The 20,994-nt window shown below is 33.2% G+C and overlaps 1 protein-coding gene across 1 annotated transcript; it reads right to left on the bottom strand.

The window, feature by feature from the left end:
- Positions 1–12,574: 12,574 nt before the first annotated feature.
- Positions 12,575–14,072, bottom strand: LOC114746112 (uncharacterized). Its single transcript, XM_028934299.1, has 2 exons — positions 13,412–14,072; positions 12,575–12,888 (listed from the first exon to the last, which is right to left on the bottom strand). The coding sequence occupies exons 1-2, from the start codon at positions 14,051–14,053 to the stop codon at positions 12,763–12,765; spliced, it is 768 nt and encodes a 255-aa protein (XP_028790132.1). The 5' UTR covers positions 14,054–14,072; the 3' UTR covers positions 12,575–12,762.
- Positions 14,073–20,994: the final 6,922 nt, after the last annotated feature.

The following is a 20,994-nucleotide window of genomic DNA, read 5'->3' as shown; positions in this document are numbered from 1 at the left end:
GTTAAATGTTATATTTCATGAAACGATAGTTTTAGCTAATATACTTAATTTTTTTAATCTATTTAAATTAGTCGATTAGCTCTAATATTATTGAAACTTAAAGGTTTTACCTACCTATTGGATCAATCATAAGGCTCCTAAACAATAATAGGCAGATTGCACATATAGCTGAACTTTATGAAAGCATAACATAAGTCGTGTTCATAACATAAGTCGCAGCATAATTGCAACGGCTCCCCACACATGTAAAGATTTGGAGATCCTGAGGAATTGGTATCATCATGATCATCGTCATCTGCAGCAGGTAGAAGGTAGCCAGAAACTAATGAAGCACTTGGTTTCAGCAAAGTATTCCTGTCTTGTTTAGGGTTGTTGAGATAAACGTCGCTCGGATTCTGTGTTTTCATAGAGTTTGCCTAGGGAGCCAACCATGGCGTTTTTGGTTAGCAGCCTGGTCTGTTAGAACATTAATATAAATATTATTTGTATAGTTTTAAGCTTATCATATACAGCTGTATAGTTCAACACGTGTAGGGCTCTCCTTTATTCATTTGTAATATTCCCTTTGTATTGTACGAAGATTCTCTATTCTTTCTGATATATATTATACAGGAGGCCAGAGCACAATTGATTGTCTCGGCATATTCAATATTTTACCCTAGCTTTTCTTTCTTGGTACCAGAGCCTTACCCTACCATGTCTGACTCAACGGCGGCGACCTCTGATGGTTTTTCTTCACAGAGCCCAAAAACATATTCATTGTTTAACTCCTCCAGTCAAACAAGTGCGATTAAGCTGGATCGCACTAATTTTCTTTTTTGGGAATCTGTTGTTTTCCCTCTTATCGAAGGCAATAAGCTTGAAGCTCATATCAGCTCCTCTGCTACCCCTCCACCGAAACTCATTCCAGAAGCTGCTGGTGTGAAGGTGAATCCCGCTTTTGAAGAATGGTATGCTACTGATAGGATGCTCGTTGGCTGGCTGCGGAACACTATGACGCAGGACGTTGGTACCCAGCTTTTGCATTGCAAAACGGCACTTGAGTTGTGGAATGGAGCCCGCTCTTTGACTTGTGCTGCGATCAAGGCTCGCACAATGGTTCTCAAATCTGAACTCACACAGACCCGCAAAAATGGGATGAAGATGGAGGAATACTTAGGTAAGATGAAGAACTTAGCAGACCAGCTTGCTCTTGCTGGTACCCCTGTATCCGACGAGGATCTCATTTTACATACCTTAAATGGTTTGGATGCTGACTACAATGCTGTGGTTGTCAAGCTAGTTGATAAAGTCGATCTCACCTGGATTGATGCTCAGGCCTCCCTTCTTGCCTTTGAAACAAGGTTGGAGCAGCTCAATCATTTTTCTTCATTATCCCTGCAACCTTCTGCCAACTTTGCTCAAAACCGCCGTGACTCTGTTTTTCGCTCTGATTTTTCTCGTCGTGACTACACTGGTGGTTCCTGGAGGGGCATCCGAGGGTCTCGAGGTAGACGCTCCCGTGGTCGCAGAGGGGGAAACAGCCACAATCGTGACAGTGATGGTGGTCGTCCGTATTGTGATCTTTGTGAACATTTTGGACACATTAGTGCTCATTGTTTCCACAGGTATGACAGAAATTTTCGTCCTCCCTCTGAATATCGCAGAGCTCACAATGGTTATTCAAATGGGTACTCCCCTCAAGCATTTTATGCAAACTCTCAGACTGTGGCTGACCCAAATTGGTACATGGACAGTGGTGCCAATTATCACGTGACACCACATCCAGAAAATCTTGATAATGTTACTCAAATTGGTAAGTCTCACATCACTACCTGTACTGGAGAAAAGAGCCAAGTAACTGGTATAGGTTCTGCCTCTGTTTCTTGTTATAATTCCAATCTTCATCTTAAGGATGTGCTTGTAGTTCCCTCTGCAACTAAAAATTTGATGAGTGTTAACAGACTTGTTGAGGATAATTATGTTGATGTTAAATTTTCTGACTCTGGCTGCACTGTGAAGGACAAGGTAACCGGTCAACTGTTGATGCAAGGGCTACCGAAGCAAGGAATGTATCCAATGTTTAATGGACAGAAGTTTCAGCCTCAAGTTCATACAGCACGTTTTGGAGTTTCTGGAGAGGAAGACTTTATTAGATGGCATTGCAAATTAGGACACCCCAGTAGTAGAGTTCTAAAGCAAATATTGAATCAATGTAATGAGAAAGTTTCTGTTAATGAAAACTTTGTTTGTGAAGCATGCCAATTTGGTAAATCTAAATTGTTACCTTTTCCTCAGTCTGTCTCTCATGCATCTTCTCCATTAGAATTAGTCCACACGGATCTTTGGGGTCCATCTCCAGTGCAGTCAATACATGGACATCGTTTTTACATTCATTTTGTCGATGACTATAGCAGATATACATGGATATATCCACTGAAAAATAAAGGAGAAGCAGTCAATGCCTTCAATACTTTTAGAGCTCTTGTTGAGAATCAGCTTAATGCAAAAATCAAAGAACTACAGTGTGATAATGGATCTGAATATAAGCCTTTTATTCCTATGGCTCAAGCTGCGGGAATTAATTTGAGATATACTTGTCCATATTCATCACCATAAAATGGCAGAGCGGAGAGAAAACACAGGCATATTGTAGAAATGGGATTGACTTTATTAGCTCAAGCAAGAATGCCTCTTACTTATTGGGTTGATGCTTTTCAAGCCGCTGTGTTTCTGATAAATCGCCTTCCAACTCCAGTGCTAAATGGTATAACGCCTCTGTTTCAACTATACAGAATAGAACTAGATTATCATAGTATACAACCTTTTGGTTGTGCCTGTTATCCGTGTCTCAAGCCCTATAATAATCATAAGTTTCAATTTCATAGTCAGAAGTGTGTATACCTTGGACCTGCAGCTCAACACAAAGGGTTCAAATGCTTGAGTGCCACTGGTCGAATATATATTTCTCGACATGTTGTGTTTGATCCATCACTTTTTCCTTTTGTAACAGGATTCTTGAATCGCAGATCTTCTAATCCAGAATCTGGTGGTGATATTTCTCTGCAGATGCTTAATTTTCCTCTGCTAGATGCTTCAGAGATGAGTTCTTCATCTTCCTCAACAGAGACTTCTTTATTGGGTTCTATTCCAGCAGCACGTGACTCTCCTTTACCAGTCATTAATCGATCAGTGCAGAATGGGTCCCATGACAGAGATGCATCTCCAACGGCTAGCTCTATGGGTCAAAATTCTCCACTAAACTCTCCTTCTATTTCCAACTCTTTGGACTCATCGGCCCAAGAAGTCCAGCCTCCACATGTCCAAGGAAATCAGCATCATATGATCACTCGATCCAAGGATGGAATATTTAAGCCCAAACATCCTTTTATTGGGCTCCTTCAATCTGAAAATCCAAATTCTCTCATTAGTGCGTCTGAACCACTCACTGTTGGTGAAGCCTTACAGATGCCTCACTGGTTGCGAGCAATGAAGGATGAGTTTGCTGCCTTGCAGAAGAATAGAACATGGATCCTAGTTCCTCGTAATAGCTCTCAAAAACTTGTCGACTGCAAATGGGTGTTTAAAACTAAATTCAAGGCTGATGGGTCAATTTTAAAGCATAAAGCTCGTTTGGTGGCTAAAGGTTTTCAACAAGCACCAGGGATAGACTATGGAGAAACCTTCAGTCTAGTTATCAAACCGACAACTATTCGTGTTGTGCTTACAATTGCAGTGACTTTCAATTGGGAGGTAAGACAATTTGATGTGAACAATGCATTTTTAAATGGGTATCTTAGAGAGGACGTTTTTATGCATCAACCAGAAGGTTTTCATGATCCACAGAGGCCGAACCATGTGTGCAAGTTGATTAAAGCCATTTATGGACTTAAACAGGCTCCAAGGGCCTGGTTTGATCGACTAAGAGACACTTTGCATCAATGGGGTTTTCAAAATGCCAAGAGTGATATCTCTTTGTTCTATTTGCGTACAAATTCTGTCATAGTCTTTGTGCTAATTTATGTTGATGATATTCTTGTGACTGGTAATAACTCTTCATACTTGAAGCAGTTTATTCAGAGGATGAATGCTATGTTTTCATTAAAGGATCTAGGACCTCTGTACTACTTTCTTGGCTTGGAAATTTACAGAGATAGGTCCGGTTTTTATTTGAATCAAAGTAAATATATACAGGATATCTTGAAGAAGTTTGGTATGCTAGATTGTGCACCTGTGAGTACACCAATGGTTACAGGACGCTATTTCTCCATCAACGATGGTGAGCTCATGAAAGACCCCTCATTATATAGAAAAGCTATTGGGTCTCTGCAATATCTCACTACAACACGTCCAGACATAGCTTTTGCAGTCAACAAACTCAGTCAATTTATGTCAAAGCCAACTGATGTTCATTTTCAAGGAGTAAAGAGAATTTTACGATATCTCAAAGGGACTCATTATCTCGGTTTAAACATTAAGCCTATTTCTTCTCCTCGGTTAGTGGCCTTTACAGATGCAGACTGGGCTACCGATGTTGATGATAGAAAATCCATGGCTGGAGTGTGTGTGTACTTTGGTGGAACATTGGTTTCTTGGATGTCTCGTAAGCAACGAGTTGTGTCTAGATCTAGCACAGAATCTGAGTATAGGGCACTCGCTGATGGTGCAGCTGAAATTAAATGGTTAAGTTCATTATTGTGTGAACTTGGACTCAGGATAAAACAGCCTTCGATAGTTTGGTGTGATAATCTTAGTGCAAGAGCACTTGCAGCAAACCCAGTTCATCATGCAAGAAGCAAACACATAGAAATTGATATTCACTTTATTAGAGATCTAGTTCTTTCTGGCTTTCTGGATGTTCGATATGTACCCTCTTCGCATCAAGTTGCTGATTGCCTAACAAAAGCATTGTCTCACTCTCAATATTCTGATTTCAGGAACAAACTCGGACTGTTGAAGACACCCTCTCGTTTGAGGGGGAATGTTAGAACATTAATATAAATATTATTTGTATAGTTTTAAGCTTATCATATACAGCTGTATAGTTCAACACGTGTAGGGCTCTCCTTTATTCATTTGTAATATTCCCTTTGTATTGTACGAAGATTCTCTATTCTTTCTGATATATATTATACAGGAGGCCAGAGCACAATTGATTGTCTCGGCATATTCAATATTTTACCCTAGCTTTTCTTTCTTGGTCACCGTGCCGACGGGTAAGCGAAGCAAGCTGAATAGAAAGTCAATGAGCTCTTCTGAAGCTTCCATAAAGAGAACTCTTTCTTCTTTTGTGTCGATCAACAGCTTCAAGCTCACTTTCGAGGACGACGACGAGGATGCCATCTTTCACAGTTTGTGCGCAAAGCAATTCAGTTTGGTGTGCTTAGTACAACTACAAGAGAATTGACGATGAGTGGATGCATATATATAGTCATGTATTTTATGCTAGGATTAAAAGTCATTCTTGCTCCCAAAGTTTTCGTAGAAGAGACGCACGTGGGCGTTAAGAAACTTTTTTGGAATAATGTCGCCAGTTGCAAAATTATAAGATTGATTTTTTATTGATAAATTTGTTAATGATTTATCTGGTGGGACAATCTGCTGGTGTTCATATTTTTGGTTGTGCTTCAATGCTTTTTTTAAATCTGATAAGAATATTGAACTAGAAGAATGAACGGCTAAAAAAATTTTAAGTAGAGGGATGGGGGCTGGGAGTGTCAGCTGCCCTTGTATGCTGCTACTGCTAGCCTGCTGCCTTTTAATTTTGGGAATTTTTCCAAATATTTTTTGCGGTTTTTTTATTATTAGATTCTACATAAAAATGAATGACATTTTGATATCTTATTTATAAAAATAGTTTAATTTTTTTAATGATTTTTTAAAGATTTAATACTTTAAAATGTCACTTATTTTATATAAAATCTCATGCCACAAAAAAAAAACATTTGAAAAGATTCCCATAGCGGGTTTCACATAATTGTTTTTTCAAAAAAAATTTTAATAAAAAAGGTGGCAAGATTTCATGGGTTTCAAAACCTCTCTCTTTCCGTTTTAAGCCTATCATCACTCTCCCTGCTCTTTCCTTCCGTCAACACCTGGACACACGCATACACTGTAAAACATACTATTTCCAGTCTTAATTATAAAATCATGTTTGTAAATTATAATTAAGATATTATAATTAAGACTGGAGGTATTATCACACACTAAAAATTAATTAAGTAGCATCCAACATCAAAAATATTTTTTTAACAGTACTCAATATCTTAAACTACTTTTCAATATATTCGATTCCATAAAATATATTTTGATATAGAATATATATAAATATAAAAAATTTTAACTTAAAGATATATTCTATATTAAATTTTGGTTAGGTAACATCCAATGTATTGAAGCACTCAATATTTTAAGTTAATTTTTGGTGACAGACAAAAAAAAATTAATTTTTGGGGCATCCAAAAAACTATTTTTGGTGTTGGACGCTCTTTAATTAACTTTTAGTGTATGATATGTTTTATAGAGTTAAATGCATTAAAAATTAGTTTAGAATATTTAATGCTACCAAAAAAAATTTAAACTGGTGGATAATATTTAACTCATTTTTAAATTGCTAATGATCTTGTTTCAGTTTTATTTTTTTGCACACATTATACTACCTCCAGTCTTTAATATAAGACCTCATTTTATTTTTATTTTAGTCCTAAATATAATATCTCAATCCACTTTGTCTCTCATATTTATGCATTTTTCCCCAATATAATCCTTCTAATAATGATGGTTTTAGCCAACACACTTAATTAGTAAGAATATTTTAGGAAAAACAATACTTATTACAAATAACTAAGTTAACTTATTTTCTTAATCTCTTCAAATTAGTCAATTAGCTTTTATAATAAGAACCAGAAGAAGTAGTACTGCGTAGAAGTGTTGAAATTGTTACTAGTTGGTGATTTTGTAGACAATGCATTTGTGTTCCAAGGGTTGAAGGGAAGAAAGAGCATTAAAATGGGAAGAGAGAGGCTTTGAAACCTATGAAACCTTCTTCATTGAGAGGATGAAAAAAATAATTATGTGAAACTCATAAGAATGATTGTTTTCTTGAACTCGAGTTCTCCCAAAACGAGTTTGATTATAGCATTTAGGTAAATAATTTTGTTTGTATAGCATATGGGAAATACTCTTCCGGTTCTTAATATAAAATCTATTTAACTAGTTTGATTAGATTAAGGAAGTTAGGTAAGTTAGTTAATTATAAGAAATGTGACACGTTTTTCTAAAATATTATAATCATTTTTCTTAATACCCTATCTTCTTTTTCTACTTGATTATGGTTGAGGAAATATTCATGAAAGTAATTTAGAGAAAATTGATAGATATGAGAAATTGGTCTTATATTTAGGATTAAAACCAACTCAATAATCAGATCATATATTAAGGACGGAGAAGTATTATTTACTGTTTATAGCATTTCATTCAAGATGGGGACACGTTTCTGAAGGCTTTTTGATTAAAGAAGGCGTTGCTTTTTATTGGTTTCATTCATGTGATGTGGCACTTTTACGCTCTGCTTGTATGGGAAGAAAAATTGATAAGAAGAAAAATATAATGAGAGGAAACGATGCGGAAAACAAATAGAGGAAAAAAAAAATTATCATCCTTTTTATTTAGATAGAGAGAAGATGAGATATGAGATACACTTTATATTTTCTTTTGTTTTTTTTTTCTTCTATTCAAGAAGAAAAAAACTCATTTCTCTTTTTATTTTTCTCTCTAGTTTTTTCTTTTTCTAATTTTCTCTCAATCCAAGCAAGAGATAAATACCTCTCTTCTGCCATGCAGATGCCTCATCGTCGCCAGCATTGCATTTTGAACTCAAATTTTTTCCAGTAAGAGAAATATTGCTACAATTTTCATTAAAAAAAATCTTTCTAATACCTAGTATTTTTAAGTGACAATTTTTGAGATAAATTTGTGGCTTATTTTTTCTAATCAAAAGCGTGCATTTTTTGGGGACATTCAAAAGCATGCTTTAAATTCCACTTCTCTTTGTTGGCAAAAAATTTCACTTTCACCTCTAGCAAATAAGGCTAACATTCACCAAAGCGCCAAAATGCAGCCAAAGTTTAAGCGACGCCACTTTCATGAGGCAGAGAACGCGTCAAATTAAAGTGCTTTTTAGTCAAAAACATTCTTTAAATTCCACTTTTCTTTATTATTTTTTTCCTTTAATTATTTCCTTTCTAGGAGGTGTTTGGCAAAATCAAAACCATAGTTTCAGAATCACTTTTCCGCAAAACGAGGTAACTTCCTCCACATGTTTACTTCGTAATCCGTAAAAATACTTCTGAAACCATGGTTTGGTTTCTATCCAAACACCCCCTAATCACTTTTTTCATGTATAAAACTCTTTTTTTTTTTTTTCAGTTAGCAAACTAATACTTGCGGCAAAGCCGTAACCATTTTGCACCCAAGACAAATTACGTGCCACTACACCACAGTGGTGTTGGCTTAAAACTCCTGTTTTATTAGTTGTTTATTTTCTAAATTAGGGGTCAATGTGAGTGGGCGTTAAAAAAAAAAAGGTGATATTACTCCAATTTTAATAATCTTGGTTTGATATTGTTCTTAAAAAAATTTTTTGTATATCCACGGATACCATATAAAAACTTTCAAGACAAAAAATAGACATTTTTCCTTTATCTTAAAGTGAAAATGGAGAAAATAATGATAATAATTAAAAGACAAGTTAAGATATATCTAACATTCTAAAGTATTTTGTAGTACATCTACTATTCTGCTTGAAGTATTTTTTGGTATATCTTACACTCTAAAATTTTTTTAAGTACATCTAACACTATAAAATATTGTTTGTTGCATTGAGTACTAAAGCAAAAGAAAAAAATCCTTCAAGGTAATGGACCCACTTGTTGAAAAATATTTCAAAATTATAAACACACCTAAAAAACATTTCAGGATATTAGATATATATATATAAAAGATTTTAAAATACTAAATGTACTTAAAAAAAAAAGACGCATTTAAAAAGAATAGCAATTTATATGCATCATAGCATTGAAGAATTTGGTAATCATAAGTCTCATTTGAGTGATCTTAGTACAAATCAATCAATCAATTCATGCACGGATATTTTCATTCAAAGAATTAAACAATGTGAGCTTTCTCTGGTCACAAAAAGAACAATGTGAGCTTTAATTATTTTCCGAAATTACTATCTAGTCTTTTTCTTTAAAAAAAAAAAATCTACCATTCACTGCAACACGTGTGATCTTTTTGAGGAATTAAACAAATAAATCTGGTTCAGGCCATCAGTATACTCAAATCCCGAGACAATACAATGAACAAACTCAAATATGTGATCACATACCCTAAATATAAGACTTATTTTATTGTATAATTTATATTATAAAATAAGTATCATATTTAAGACCAGAGGGAATACTTTTTTTCTTTAATAAACTCTTTATTATCTTTACATATATTGAAAAAATTGACTCTATATATAATAGCTTTACTTACACTTTCTTATATCATCTCTGCTCTTTAATATAAAAGTTAGATTACTAATTTAAGTATATTAATAAAGTTTTTAAAGTTAGTTATTTATAATAAATATGTGTTATCTTTTCTAAAATATCCTTACTAATAACGTGTATTAGTTAAAACTTTAAATTGAAAACACATTTAACATGTGTAAATACTACAAAAACCGCTTTAGAAAAAATAGATAAATATAAAAAATAAAGTGGATCTGGGTCTATATTTAGAATCAAATTAAAAGTTAAGCTAGCTTTTATATTAAGAATTGGAGGTAATATAACTAGTTTAACTTTCAATTTAATCCTAAATATAAGACCCTAATTTACTTTGTATCTCATATTTATTCTTTTTTTAAGATAATCTTTATAGTAGTTACACATGTTAAATGTTATATTTTATCAAATAATAGTTCTAGCTAATATATTTAATTAGTAAGAAATTTTAAGAAAGACAACATCTGTTTATTGCAAATAATAATTAATTTAATTAATTATTTTAATTAATTAGTTTTTATATTGAAAATTGAAAGTAGTTTTACTGAAACTTATTGACTTGGCTTACCCATTGGATCAGTCATAAGGCTCCTGTACGGGAATTGGTGGGGTGGATATATAGCTGAACTTTATGAAAGCATGGACGACATCAATGATGCTTGCTTGCTGAATCCAAAGCAACAAGGACACTTTCAAATGTTGCCCCGAATAGTTCGGACCCGGGTCATCATACCCGTACATGTGTGCGTCTTAGTTTGTCTCCCCTTTTGAGAAATTTACTAATTTAGTAGAAAATATAAGCAAACTTATCCTTTAAATATAAACACTCCTGCTTCCCTTTATTTTCTAGTTTCCTTGAATTTTCTAATATTATTATTTCCCATATTTGGTAGGGCATCCAACTACAGCAGGCAATGCAAGAATGTTTTGAGGAGAAGGATGTGCCTCCGCAGTATATGAGGAAATCTTGGGCAGTAATGTAAGCTGTTAATTTCCAAAAAAGAAAACTCTTTAATACTGTTACATGTTCGTTATGGTACTTTTATACTTGCTGAAGAATACATGGCGTTTGAAGCATGTTGTTTAAAAATTTATGAGTATTTTTGTATTTTTATGTTTCTTTCAGCTAGGAGTGATTTGATACTGTCATAATAATGACGTGGGTTCGTTAGAAGAATTTAATGTTATGTATTTTTTTCTCTGATTTTGCAAATTCATAAGTATTTGAGTCTGAAAAGTTTATGATGTTAAAAAGAAGTTTAAAGATGTTAAATAGAAGTTTAAAGGTATTTTTACACTTTAAAAACAAAATTAAGTACTACCTCCTGTCCTTAATATAAGACCCCGTTTGGCTTTTAGTTTGGTCCTAATTATAAGACCCCAATCCATTTTGTCTCTCATATTTATGTATTTTTTTCAAGATAGTCCTTCTAATAATGATAGTTCTAACCAACACACTTAATTAGTAAGGATATTTTAGGAATGACAACACTTATTTGTTACAAATAACTAACTTAACTTATTTCCTTAATCTCCTCAAATTAGTCAACTGGGTCTTATAATTAGGACCGGAGGTAGTATATTACATGTCTTTGGTCAAAACGTTTTCACTGACATCAAACATAGTTGTCTTCCCTAAAATATACCGGGGGAAGAAGCGATCAAATTCCTCTTTTTTCCTTTTTTTTGGCCTTCTTTTTTCTCTAAAAAATTAGTATCTATTGTTCTTAATATAAGACCTAATTAACTAATTTAGAAATATTAAAAAAATTATTAAATCAATTTAAAGTATTTATATTTATTATTTCTTCTCAAACTAATTTTCCTCACTTATAAATTAACATATAATATAATGATATACATAACTATTTTAAAAAGATCATATAATATATACTTTAATTAAATAATTTTAATATTTTTTTATTTTTTTAAATTAATCAACTATTTTTATATTAAATATTTGAGATAATATTATCATATATCTGGGTTTGGGCTACCAAAGCCTATTTTTCTAGTAATATTTTGCATATAAAACTAAAAGCATCTAACGGGATAAAACTCAAAGCATCTACTAGGATCAGCCCCGACGCAGGCGGCTTAGGTTGAGGGTACAATAGTACATTTGTATATAAGAATCAAGGAACAATTTGAAAAAAACATATCAGGCTGAACTTATTCACGGTCTGAACGCACAAGTTTCAAATAGTGTAGCGTATGGTTAATGCTTTCCATCAGGTAGCATTTGGATTGTTCACTTTATTTAGAAAAAAATGAAAATAAATTTCTCATTAAAAATTTATTTGGTAAATAGGACATAGAATGATTGATTATACAAGAAAAAAATTAGTTACACAAAAAAAAAGAAGTTACATAAAGAAAGATAGTTTGTACAAAATATTATTAGATATAAGGAATTAGTTTGCACATAGAGAAGATAACTTGCACATAAAAGAATTTTATTTGCACAAAGTAAAATTGTGTTGTACATTGCACAAAGGAAGATCATTATATACAAAGGAAGATAAATTGCACACAAAGAAAGTTAAGTTAAGCTACATAGAATCTTTAGGTCCAGCTAATTAAATTTTTAATAAGAGATTTATCTCTAATTTTTCTTTTTATTTATAATATTTTGATAAAAATGCCTCATTGCTTCCCTTGACAAATATGTACTTTTCAAAAACTATATTTTGAAAAAGGTTGGCTGGATTACTCAGAAAATCAATGGCTATAGCTACAGTGTACAGATATTATTTTTTTCCCCCCAACAGTGTACGGCATTTCATAGGAGCTTTGTTAATGATAATGGCCCCTTTTTGTCCTATGGTCGTACCGTATGAAAATGACTTTAATTTTTCTTTTTCTATCTTTTTTCTTGAACTAGTAACTCATAATAATGCAACGAAAGTGTTTTTTTTCTTTTGGGATTTTTCAGTATTCTTTACAGAAAAAACTGATCGCTTGACACAGCATCATGATAACTGCTTTTAATTGTTGAGCAAGCATGAAATTTCATAACTAGCATCATACAAATAGTTGGGTTTGGCAACAGTAATTAATTTCACCAGCCTGATTAACCATAAAAATAAAACATCCCAGAAGTTCATAACAGTACAAAAGTATCAGGCAAAACAAACAAAAATAGTACAAAAGTAGACTGAAATAGATGTCACCCACCAAAAAAGAGGAAAAGAAACGAAGACCGATGAAACACAGAAACAAAAGGAACCTAGCAAGTCTCACTTTCCATTACAATGTCTTGAGAAATTCCTTGCTTTTTTATGTCGTCTTTTTGGAGAAAAACACTTGTCAAAACATTCTTGCACTGCAGGGAAGCCTTCAGCAATTTAATACCCTAATGAAAGAAAAAACTATTAGAGTCTACAAACATTATAAGGGGCACAAAAAAAGAAAGCTAGCATCAAAAAAGTAAGCAAGAATGTAAAAAGCAACTGAATAATAACTAAGAGTAAATAAGACACATATTATATTATCTTTGATCCAACGATATTCAAAAGAAAACCGATTAGAGAGTATTTAGATATCATCAAAAATATTTTTTAAAAGTATTTTTTTTATAAATTGAGACAAACTTCTTTACATATTTATTTTATATACTGTAAAATTATTTTTAAAGTTATAGTTTGGTTTCCATCCAAACACTTCTTAAATATACATGTGATCAATATTTAAGAAAATATAACTTTACAATAAATTTTGACTTGATTTTTTTTTTTGGCCAGAATTTTGACTTGATTCTCACTTGGGGAAAAGGTTATGTTATGCTTTTAGTATAATAACCGAACATCTTTGGAAAACACAGAAAATGAAAACAAAAGTTTCAGAGATGAAGTCCCTGCATATATTAATTATGTTACCTCTTCCATTCCCAACTCAACAACCCTTTCTTGTAAGGAAGAAATGTCGTTGACTTTGAACTTGGAGATCAAAGTGATGGTTGAAATGGTAGACATGGGACGAACTTCGAGATCATCCATCACAGTGTAAGTGACCACTCCTTTCACAAAGCCTTTCGCACTTGAATCTTTCACTTCTGTCGCCTTCGTATCATTACCTACTAATTGTACAGCATCCCTCATCACGCCCCATGAACAATGTGGACACTTCGTGTCCTTAACATAAGTCACCGCATAATTGCAACGGCTCCCACACATGTAGAGATTTGGAGTAGTTCCTGAGGAATTGGTATCATGACGATCATCATCATTTGCAGCAGGCAGAAGGTAGCCAGGATCTAATGGAGCACTTGGCTTCAGCAAAGTGTTCCTGTCTTGTTCTGGGTTGTTGAGATAAACGTCGCTCAGATTTTCTGCGCTTTCGTAGAGTTTGCCTAAGGAGCCAACCATGGCATTTTTGGTTAGCAGCCTGGTCACTGTAGCAAGGGGTAAGCGAAGCAAGCTGAATAGAAAGTCGATGAACTCTTTTGAAGCTTCGGCAAAGAGAACTCTTTCTTCTTTTGTGTCGATCAACAACTTCAAGCTCACTTTCGATGACGCCATCCTTCACTGTTTGTGCGCAGAAACAATTCAGTTTTGTGTGCTTAGTGCAACTACAAGGGAATTGAGGATGAGTGGGTGCATATATATGGTCATGTATTTTATCCTAGGATTAAAAGTCATTCTTGCTCCCGAAGTTTTCGTAAAAGAGCCGTGGCATCAGAAAAGTTTTTTAGAGCAATTTCGCCAATTGCAAAATTATAAGATTTAGCGATTTAAATGCTTTAGTTTTTTTTTTTCTTAACGTAGAGTATTCAAATTTTAAAAAATTGTAAAAATCGGAAACTAAATATTTTTTATAAATAAAATATTAAAATGTCATATATTTTATGTAGAATTTAATAATAAAAATTAAAAAAAATTTGGACAAAGCCTCAAAATTAAAAAACAGTTAGAGGATAACAGGCAACAATTTTCAGAGAAGTGGTAGGAGAAAAGAACAGTGAAGGAAGAGATATGAAGACACTTCTCAAGGCTTTTTGACTAAGAAGAAAAGAACAGTGAAGGAAGAGATATGGAAACACTTCTCAAGGCTTTTTGATTAAGAAGAAAAGAACAGTGAAGGAAGAGATATGGAGACATTTCTCAAGGCTTTTTGATTAAGAAGAAAAGAACAGTGAAGGAAGAGATATGGACACGTTTCTCAAGACTTTTTGATTGAGGTGGGTGTTGCTTTTGATGGGTTTCGTTCATATGATGAGGCACATTAATGCTTTGCTTCCTTGGATGCCAAGAAAAGTTAGAACTTTGAAGAAAGAAAAATGGGAAGAGGAGAAACAGAGAGAAGAAAAAATCGGAGTTGCTTGGATAGAGAGAAGAAAAAATAAATAACTATTTAAATGGTTAAAATATTTTTATTAAAATATATCATATTTAAAAGGAAAAATGGCAAATAAAAACCCTTGAAAATATAAAATTGCAATTTCGGTACTTCAATTCACAAAATTGCTATCAGAGACTGGGTTTTAAATTGCAATTATGAAATGAAGTTCAAATGACTCAAATGCCCTTCCTTTTCTCTTTCTTCCAGCACCCCATTTCTTTCTCTTTCCTTCTTCTCTTCCTCTCTCTCTTCATCCTTCTCTCCCTCTTCCTCTCTCTCTCCCTCTCTCTTATGATATCATAAACTTAAATTTCTGACTTCCTTTCTCTCTCTCTCTCTCTCTCCCCTTTCCTTCTCTTTCTTTATTCTACTCTCCTTCAACTTCATTCTTCTTCTCCAAAACCGTGACTTTCTTTCATGTTTTTTCCAACTCATTGATTAGCAATGAGAGAAATGAAAACATGCTAACCGTGTAGCTTCCATATTTAATTTTCTGCAAAACATGCAATGCTAATATAGTACTCTTCATATACAAGCTCTCATTCTCCATAATCTCTCTTTATTCCACAATCTCATCTCCTGCTGATATACTCAAATTAACAATTATTACCTCCTTCTATTGTAAAAAACTGGTTGTTGTCAAAGAATTCTGGAATTTATCATTTCATAAGAGAAATGTAAATTTGTATGAAAACCTTATCAGAAGTGACAAGTTCACTATGCCAAATGACAAGCTAAGTATGATAAAACAAGTTCCTATAAGGTTTTCATACAATTTCAAATTTCTCTGTTAAAATGATTGAATTTTCTTATTAATTTACGAAGTGACAAGTTTACTATGGTAAATGACAAGTTGAATTTGACAAATGACAAGTTCTCATAAGGTTTTTATACAATTTCAAATTACTCTTAAAATGACTGAATTTTCACATTGATTTACGAAGTGATAAGTTTACTATGACAAATGACAGGTCGAATATGACAAATGACAAGTTCCCATAAGATTTTCATACAATTTTAATTTTTTTCATTAAAATGACTGAATTTCACATTGATATGAAGTGACAAGTTTACTATGGCAAATGACAAGTTGACTTTGGCAAATAACAAGTTCCCATAAGGTTTTCATGCAATTTCAAATTTTTCTATCAAAATGACTGAATTTCCATATTGATTTACAAAGTGACAAGTTTACTATGACAAGTGACAATTTTACTATGACGAATGACAAGTTGAGTTAGGTAAATGACAAGTTCCTATAAGATTTTCACACCATTTCAAATTTCTCTGTTAAAATAAATGAATTTCCACATTGATTTACGAAGTGACAAGTTTATTATGACAAATGACAAGTTGACTTTGGTAAATGACAAATTCTCATAAGGTTTTCATATAATTTTTAAATTTTCCTGTCAAAATGAATGAATTTTCACATTGATTTACGAAGTGAAATGTTTACTATGACAAATAACAAGTTGAGTATGACAAATGACAAGTTCCCATAAGATTTTCATACAATTTCAAATTTCTTTGTTAAAATAACTGAATTTCCATATTGATTTACAAAGTAACAAGTTCACTATGGTAAATGCTAAGTTGAGTTTGGCAAATAATAAGTTCCCATAAGGTTTTCATATAATTTCAAATTTCTCTGTCAAAATGACTGAATTTTTACATTGATTTACGAAATAACTGAAGGGAATTGAAAGGCGACGCGCAGCGGAAAACGACATAAAATTTTAAAACTTTCATTCCCTTTCCCGGATCTACCGATCGCGTTTAAGTCAGGTAGTAAGAAGCATTACCTTTAGGCGTTCGATTCCCTGGTGACTTGATGATTCGGCCGTTCAGGATGCTTCTGGTGCCTCCTTTGTCGTTCGAAGTCGACAACTCCGGTCGGCTTCCTCTACCGGTATCCACACGAGTAGCCCTCAACCTCGAACGGCGTGCTAGCGCCTATGTCCGTCTAGGGTTTTAGGAATCCGTCCTCTCTCCTCTCTTTGGCCGTCTCTTAGGTGTTGGTTCTCTCTTAGTTAAACCCTAGCTCCTCATACCAATATATAGGATGCTATATAGGTTTAATTAATAATATTTAATTTCGAAATTAACTCTAAATTAATTCTGAAATTAATACAATATCAAAATATTGCCTAATCAGATAAGAGAACAATTAAATAAATATGGTTTAAATTAAATCCGTCTCACAGATTTAATTCTCCTATTTATTTAATAAAGAGATGACGGAATTAATTTGTATATATTTAATTTATCCTTATAAATTAAATCTAACAATTAATATCTTTTATATTTATATATATATACGAATTTATATATATATATATATATACACACGTCCACCCTATATTATTCATTGAATCTGGACATATCTTAGATTCAATGAATCTGGACATCATAACTCGTGTCGGGCTATTTTGTGTGCGACCCTGTAGGCCCATATGAAGTTGGCAGTGGGCCATTAACTATGATGACCCACAAGTCGTAAGCGGTCTCTAGCAAGACATTACGACTACCCAAATCATATGAGGATCATTGAACGATGCAACCTTTCATACAACCACATCACGTCCCTTTTGTCTCACGACATTTTAGTCATGGATGAGGCATGGAGAATGTCATCCTCCTATTCATGACCGTTACTTTCTCGATCCCTGAGTAGTCTGAGTATAGAAATGGAACTACCTTTCCATTATAGTATGGCCATACATTTCTCAGACTCACTCATCGAGGGGCCCAGTAATGTCTCTCTACGAATGTGAGGGACAAATTCCATCTTGACCATTCACATTCCTACGCATGAAAAACCACTAAGCCTGAACATAGTCTTTATGATCACTTGGTCAAAAGTGACTTTTGACTAGGTCAAAGCTAAGCATTTCTCATGTATGAATCCATGATGATCTCAGGTCAAAGGGCACAGTGACATGGTTTGTATATGAGAGAAGCTTATGACTTAACCCATGCAGCTCTCTCATAGCGGGTCGGTCCAACACCTTGTACTCTTACATGTGCCTATGACTTTAATTTATATCTCCATATATCTTTAAAGTCACACTGGTCTTATTTCATCTTTGCTCCCACATAGATGACCGACCAGGGACATTTAGGATAAACCATGAGTTATCCAAGGATAGTTATCACAGTAAACATGCAAATAATATGATAACCTAATTAATAAACTCATAAATTAACAATGTTCAAAACATAATGATTGGCCCCTAGGGCACAATTTCCAACAATAACAAGTTTACTATGACAAATGACAAGTTGAGTATGACAAATAATAAGTTCTCATAAGGTTTTCATACAATTTCAAGTTTCTTTGTTGAAATTAAAATTTACAGATTTCTGATAGCAACCATTTCTGATAAGCAATAAATGACAAGTTCAATATGATTAATGTCAAGCTCACTGAGTTGAACCCCTTGTGCAAGGAAACTAATTATGAGCTGCACCTCATGCAATCTTGAGTCTTACATTCCATCATAAAGTTGACTTCCCTTCCTCATTCACATGCAATGAATCATCCAATCTTTCATTCTTTAAGGAGGAGTAGATTATGAATTTATCACCCATCAAATTGAAATGCATTTCCTGATCTAACCATAGTCCTCAAAGAATTTCTTGATACCTTGTTCTATTTGGAACAATTACCCTGTATGCAGGACCAAATCCAATGTGATCTAGGTATGTTTTTTGGGTATGTACACAAAACAAAATTCAAACTAAAAGACACATACACATTAAAATAGCCTTTGACTTTCTCCATGAAACTGATAAATTGACTAATGAAAGGTAATCATGAATTTTCATTTCTTGATTTCCTCCATAACTACCTGACTTACAAAGACAATATCAAAGACAAAGTAAAGGCAGAAGGAGGAATTCAAAATGAGCCTAAGCAAGGATAAGGCATAAGTATCTTCAAGCTTTTGGTATAGTTTTCATAAATTATGGTAAGGTAATTATTAGATATGCATAAAGTCCTGTTTTAGACAGGAGAAAAACATAATGACTTGCTAATGTTCTGGATATATCCAAGGTCATAAAAGATGAATCAAATAATGTTCTAGATTTGGTACTTAGTTCAAGTAAGGGATGGAAATCATGTAATAGATGATTAAGAATAGAATATCACACTCTATAAGCATTACACATATCTTAAACAAGCATAAAACAGTGCTCCAACATGCTTTGCTACAATGTTCCTTCCCTCTGCGAGACAAGGAATAATAATTTCAAACTAGACTTTCTCTTCAAAATCCAACAAACCATTGCAATATTTTTTTGTTACAAGATAGATAATAATACAAGCTGAAACTTTACCAAATGTTCTAAAGTACAGATCCTTCTTCCCTGTAGCATGGCCAATTCTAGCTTGCCATCTACCTTGTTGGTGAGCCTACAAGATTAAAAGATTTGATTTAATCATTTTTCCCAGTCAGCAACAAAGTTGAATTTCACCAATGTGATTTAGCTTCTTAATCTCAAGAGATGAAAAATTGAAATTGAAACCATGTAAAAATGCACATTCATGGCACTAACTAAAATAAAAAACAGTTTTCTACTCAGCAATAACAGTGAAGTCTACATGAAATGAAGCTAAGGCCAAACAACACCCTTTTACGAAAAAGAATAAATCAGTTTTTATAGAAACAGGTATGATACACACCAATGGAGAAAATTAAAAATTTTTAAGTCATGTCAAAGAAAAAGCAAGTGTTGGCATGCTCAGCAATGGTTAAAGTTGTGGCACACCACCTTACGTAAAGTCCTACAAAAGTTTATGAGCAATTTTGTTAATCTCACAAGTGAAATCAAGTCTAACAATGCTTGACAAATTCAAACCCAAAGGATCGTTAAATGAAATCAAACTGACTCAGAAATTCACTATATTTGATGCAAATCTATGTGAGAAGAGCTGAAGATTACAAACCATAAGGTAAATTTTTCTCGGTGATAAGGATAGAAGAGGTGAAAGTGAGGAAGGGGCAAAGGTTCGTGGCTATGAAAGGTGGAAATGGAGATAAGGTTTTGAGCTATGGCAGAAGAATTAGAACATAGCAGTGTCTTTCTCTCCCTCTCTCCCTCTAAATTCTGAAGTGAGAGAAGCGGTTTGGGTGAGGATTAGAGTGTAATGCTTCGATCTTGATTTAGCAGATTCAGCAGCAGCAAAGAGAAGGACGAAGAGAGAGAGAGAGCAAGAGAAGAAAGAAAGAGAAGGTGAGGACGAGACGGAAGGAAGAGAAGGGGAAGGGCATTTTTGACTTTTATCCTACATTTCATAATTCATATTTAGGACCCGGTCCCTCAGGGCAATTTTGTGAATTGAAGTAGTCAAATTGCAATTTTATATTTTTAAAGGTCTTTATTTACTATTTTTCCTATTTAAAATCAAATCAAATATTGTAATAAGAAAATTATACTAATATTAGTATCATCAAATAATTTAAAATTTAGTTATTTGGTTTATGCCTATTTTTATATTATTATATTTTAAAACCAAATTATTTAATAAAAATATTTTTATAAGATAAAAGATTAAAAGTGAATAACTTTTCAAATTTTGAAAAAATAATAAAAATAAATATGGAGAGAATGAAGTCAAGAACTTTCCAAATCTCTCCATATATTAAGAGAAAATTTAAAGAGACAATGAAGTATGAAGCCCACCCTATTATTTCTTTCACTTTTTCTTCCTCTTCCGTTTTCTCTTGTATCTAAGTGGCAAAAGACTTATTTTTATTCTTATTTTTCTGTCTTGTTTTCTTTCCTCTCTAGTTTTTTGTCCTCTTTAATTTTCTCTCAGTTCAAGTAAGGGGTAAATTTCTCTCCTCAGCCACGCTGATGCCACATCTCACTAGCATTGCATCTTGAAGTCAAATTTTGTCAGTAGGGATAATATTGCTAGAATTTTAAATTTTCAAAACCAATTTACATAAAAAAAATTTTATCGCTAACATTTTTAAGTGAAAAATTTGGGGATAAATTTGCAGGGTATCCCTTTTATCAAAAGCATGCTCTTTGGCTTTTTATTTTGAGCAAAATCATAAGCATGCTTTAAATTTCACTTCTCTTTGTCGGGTTAAAAAAAAAAATCCAT

This window comes from Neltuma alba, unplaced genomic scaffold (genome assembly GCF_004799145.2).
Source record: "Neltuma alba isolate B1F8T4 unplaced genomic scaffold, ASM479914v2 tig00004898_pilon, whole genome shotgun sequence".
NCBI lineage: Eukaryota > Viridiplantae > Streptophyta > Magnoliopsida > Fabales > Fabaceae > Neltuma > Neltuma alba.
This window is presented reverse-complemented; position numbering and strand designations above follow the sequence as displayed.

Excerpts from the sequence above, each read along its gene's own strand:
- LOC114746112 (XM_028934299.1), bottom strand. The coding sequence starts at position 14,053 with ATGGCGTCATCGAAAGTGAGCTTGAAGTTGTTGATCGACACAAAAGAA. Across the intron at positions 12,889-13,411 it reads TTGAGTTGGGAATGGAAGAG|GGTATTAAATTGCTGAAGGC; the intron begins GTAACATAATTA and ends TTCTTTCATTAG.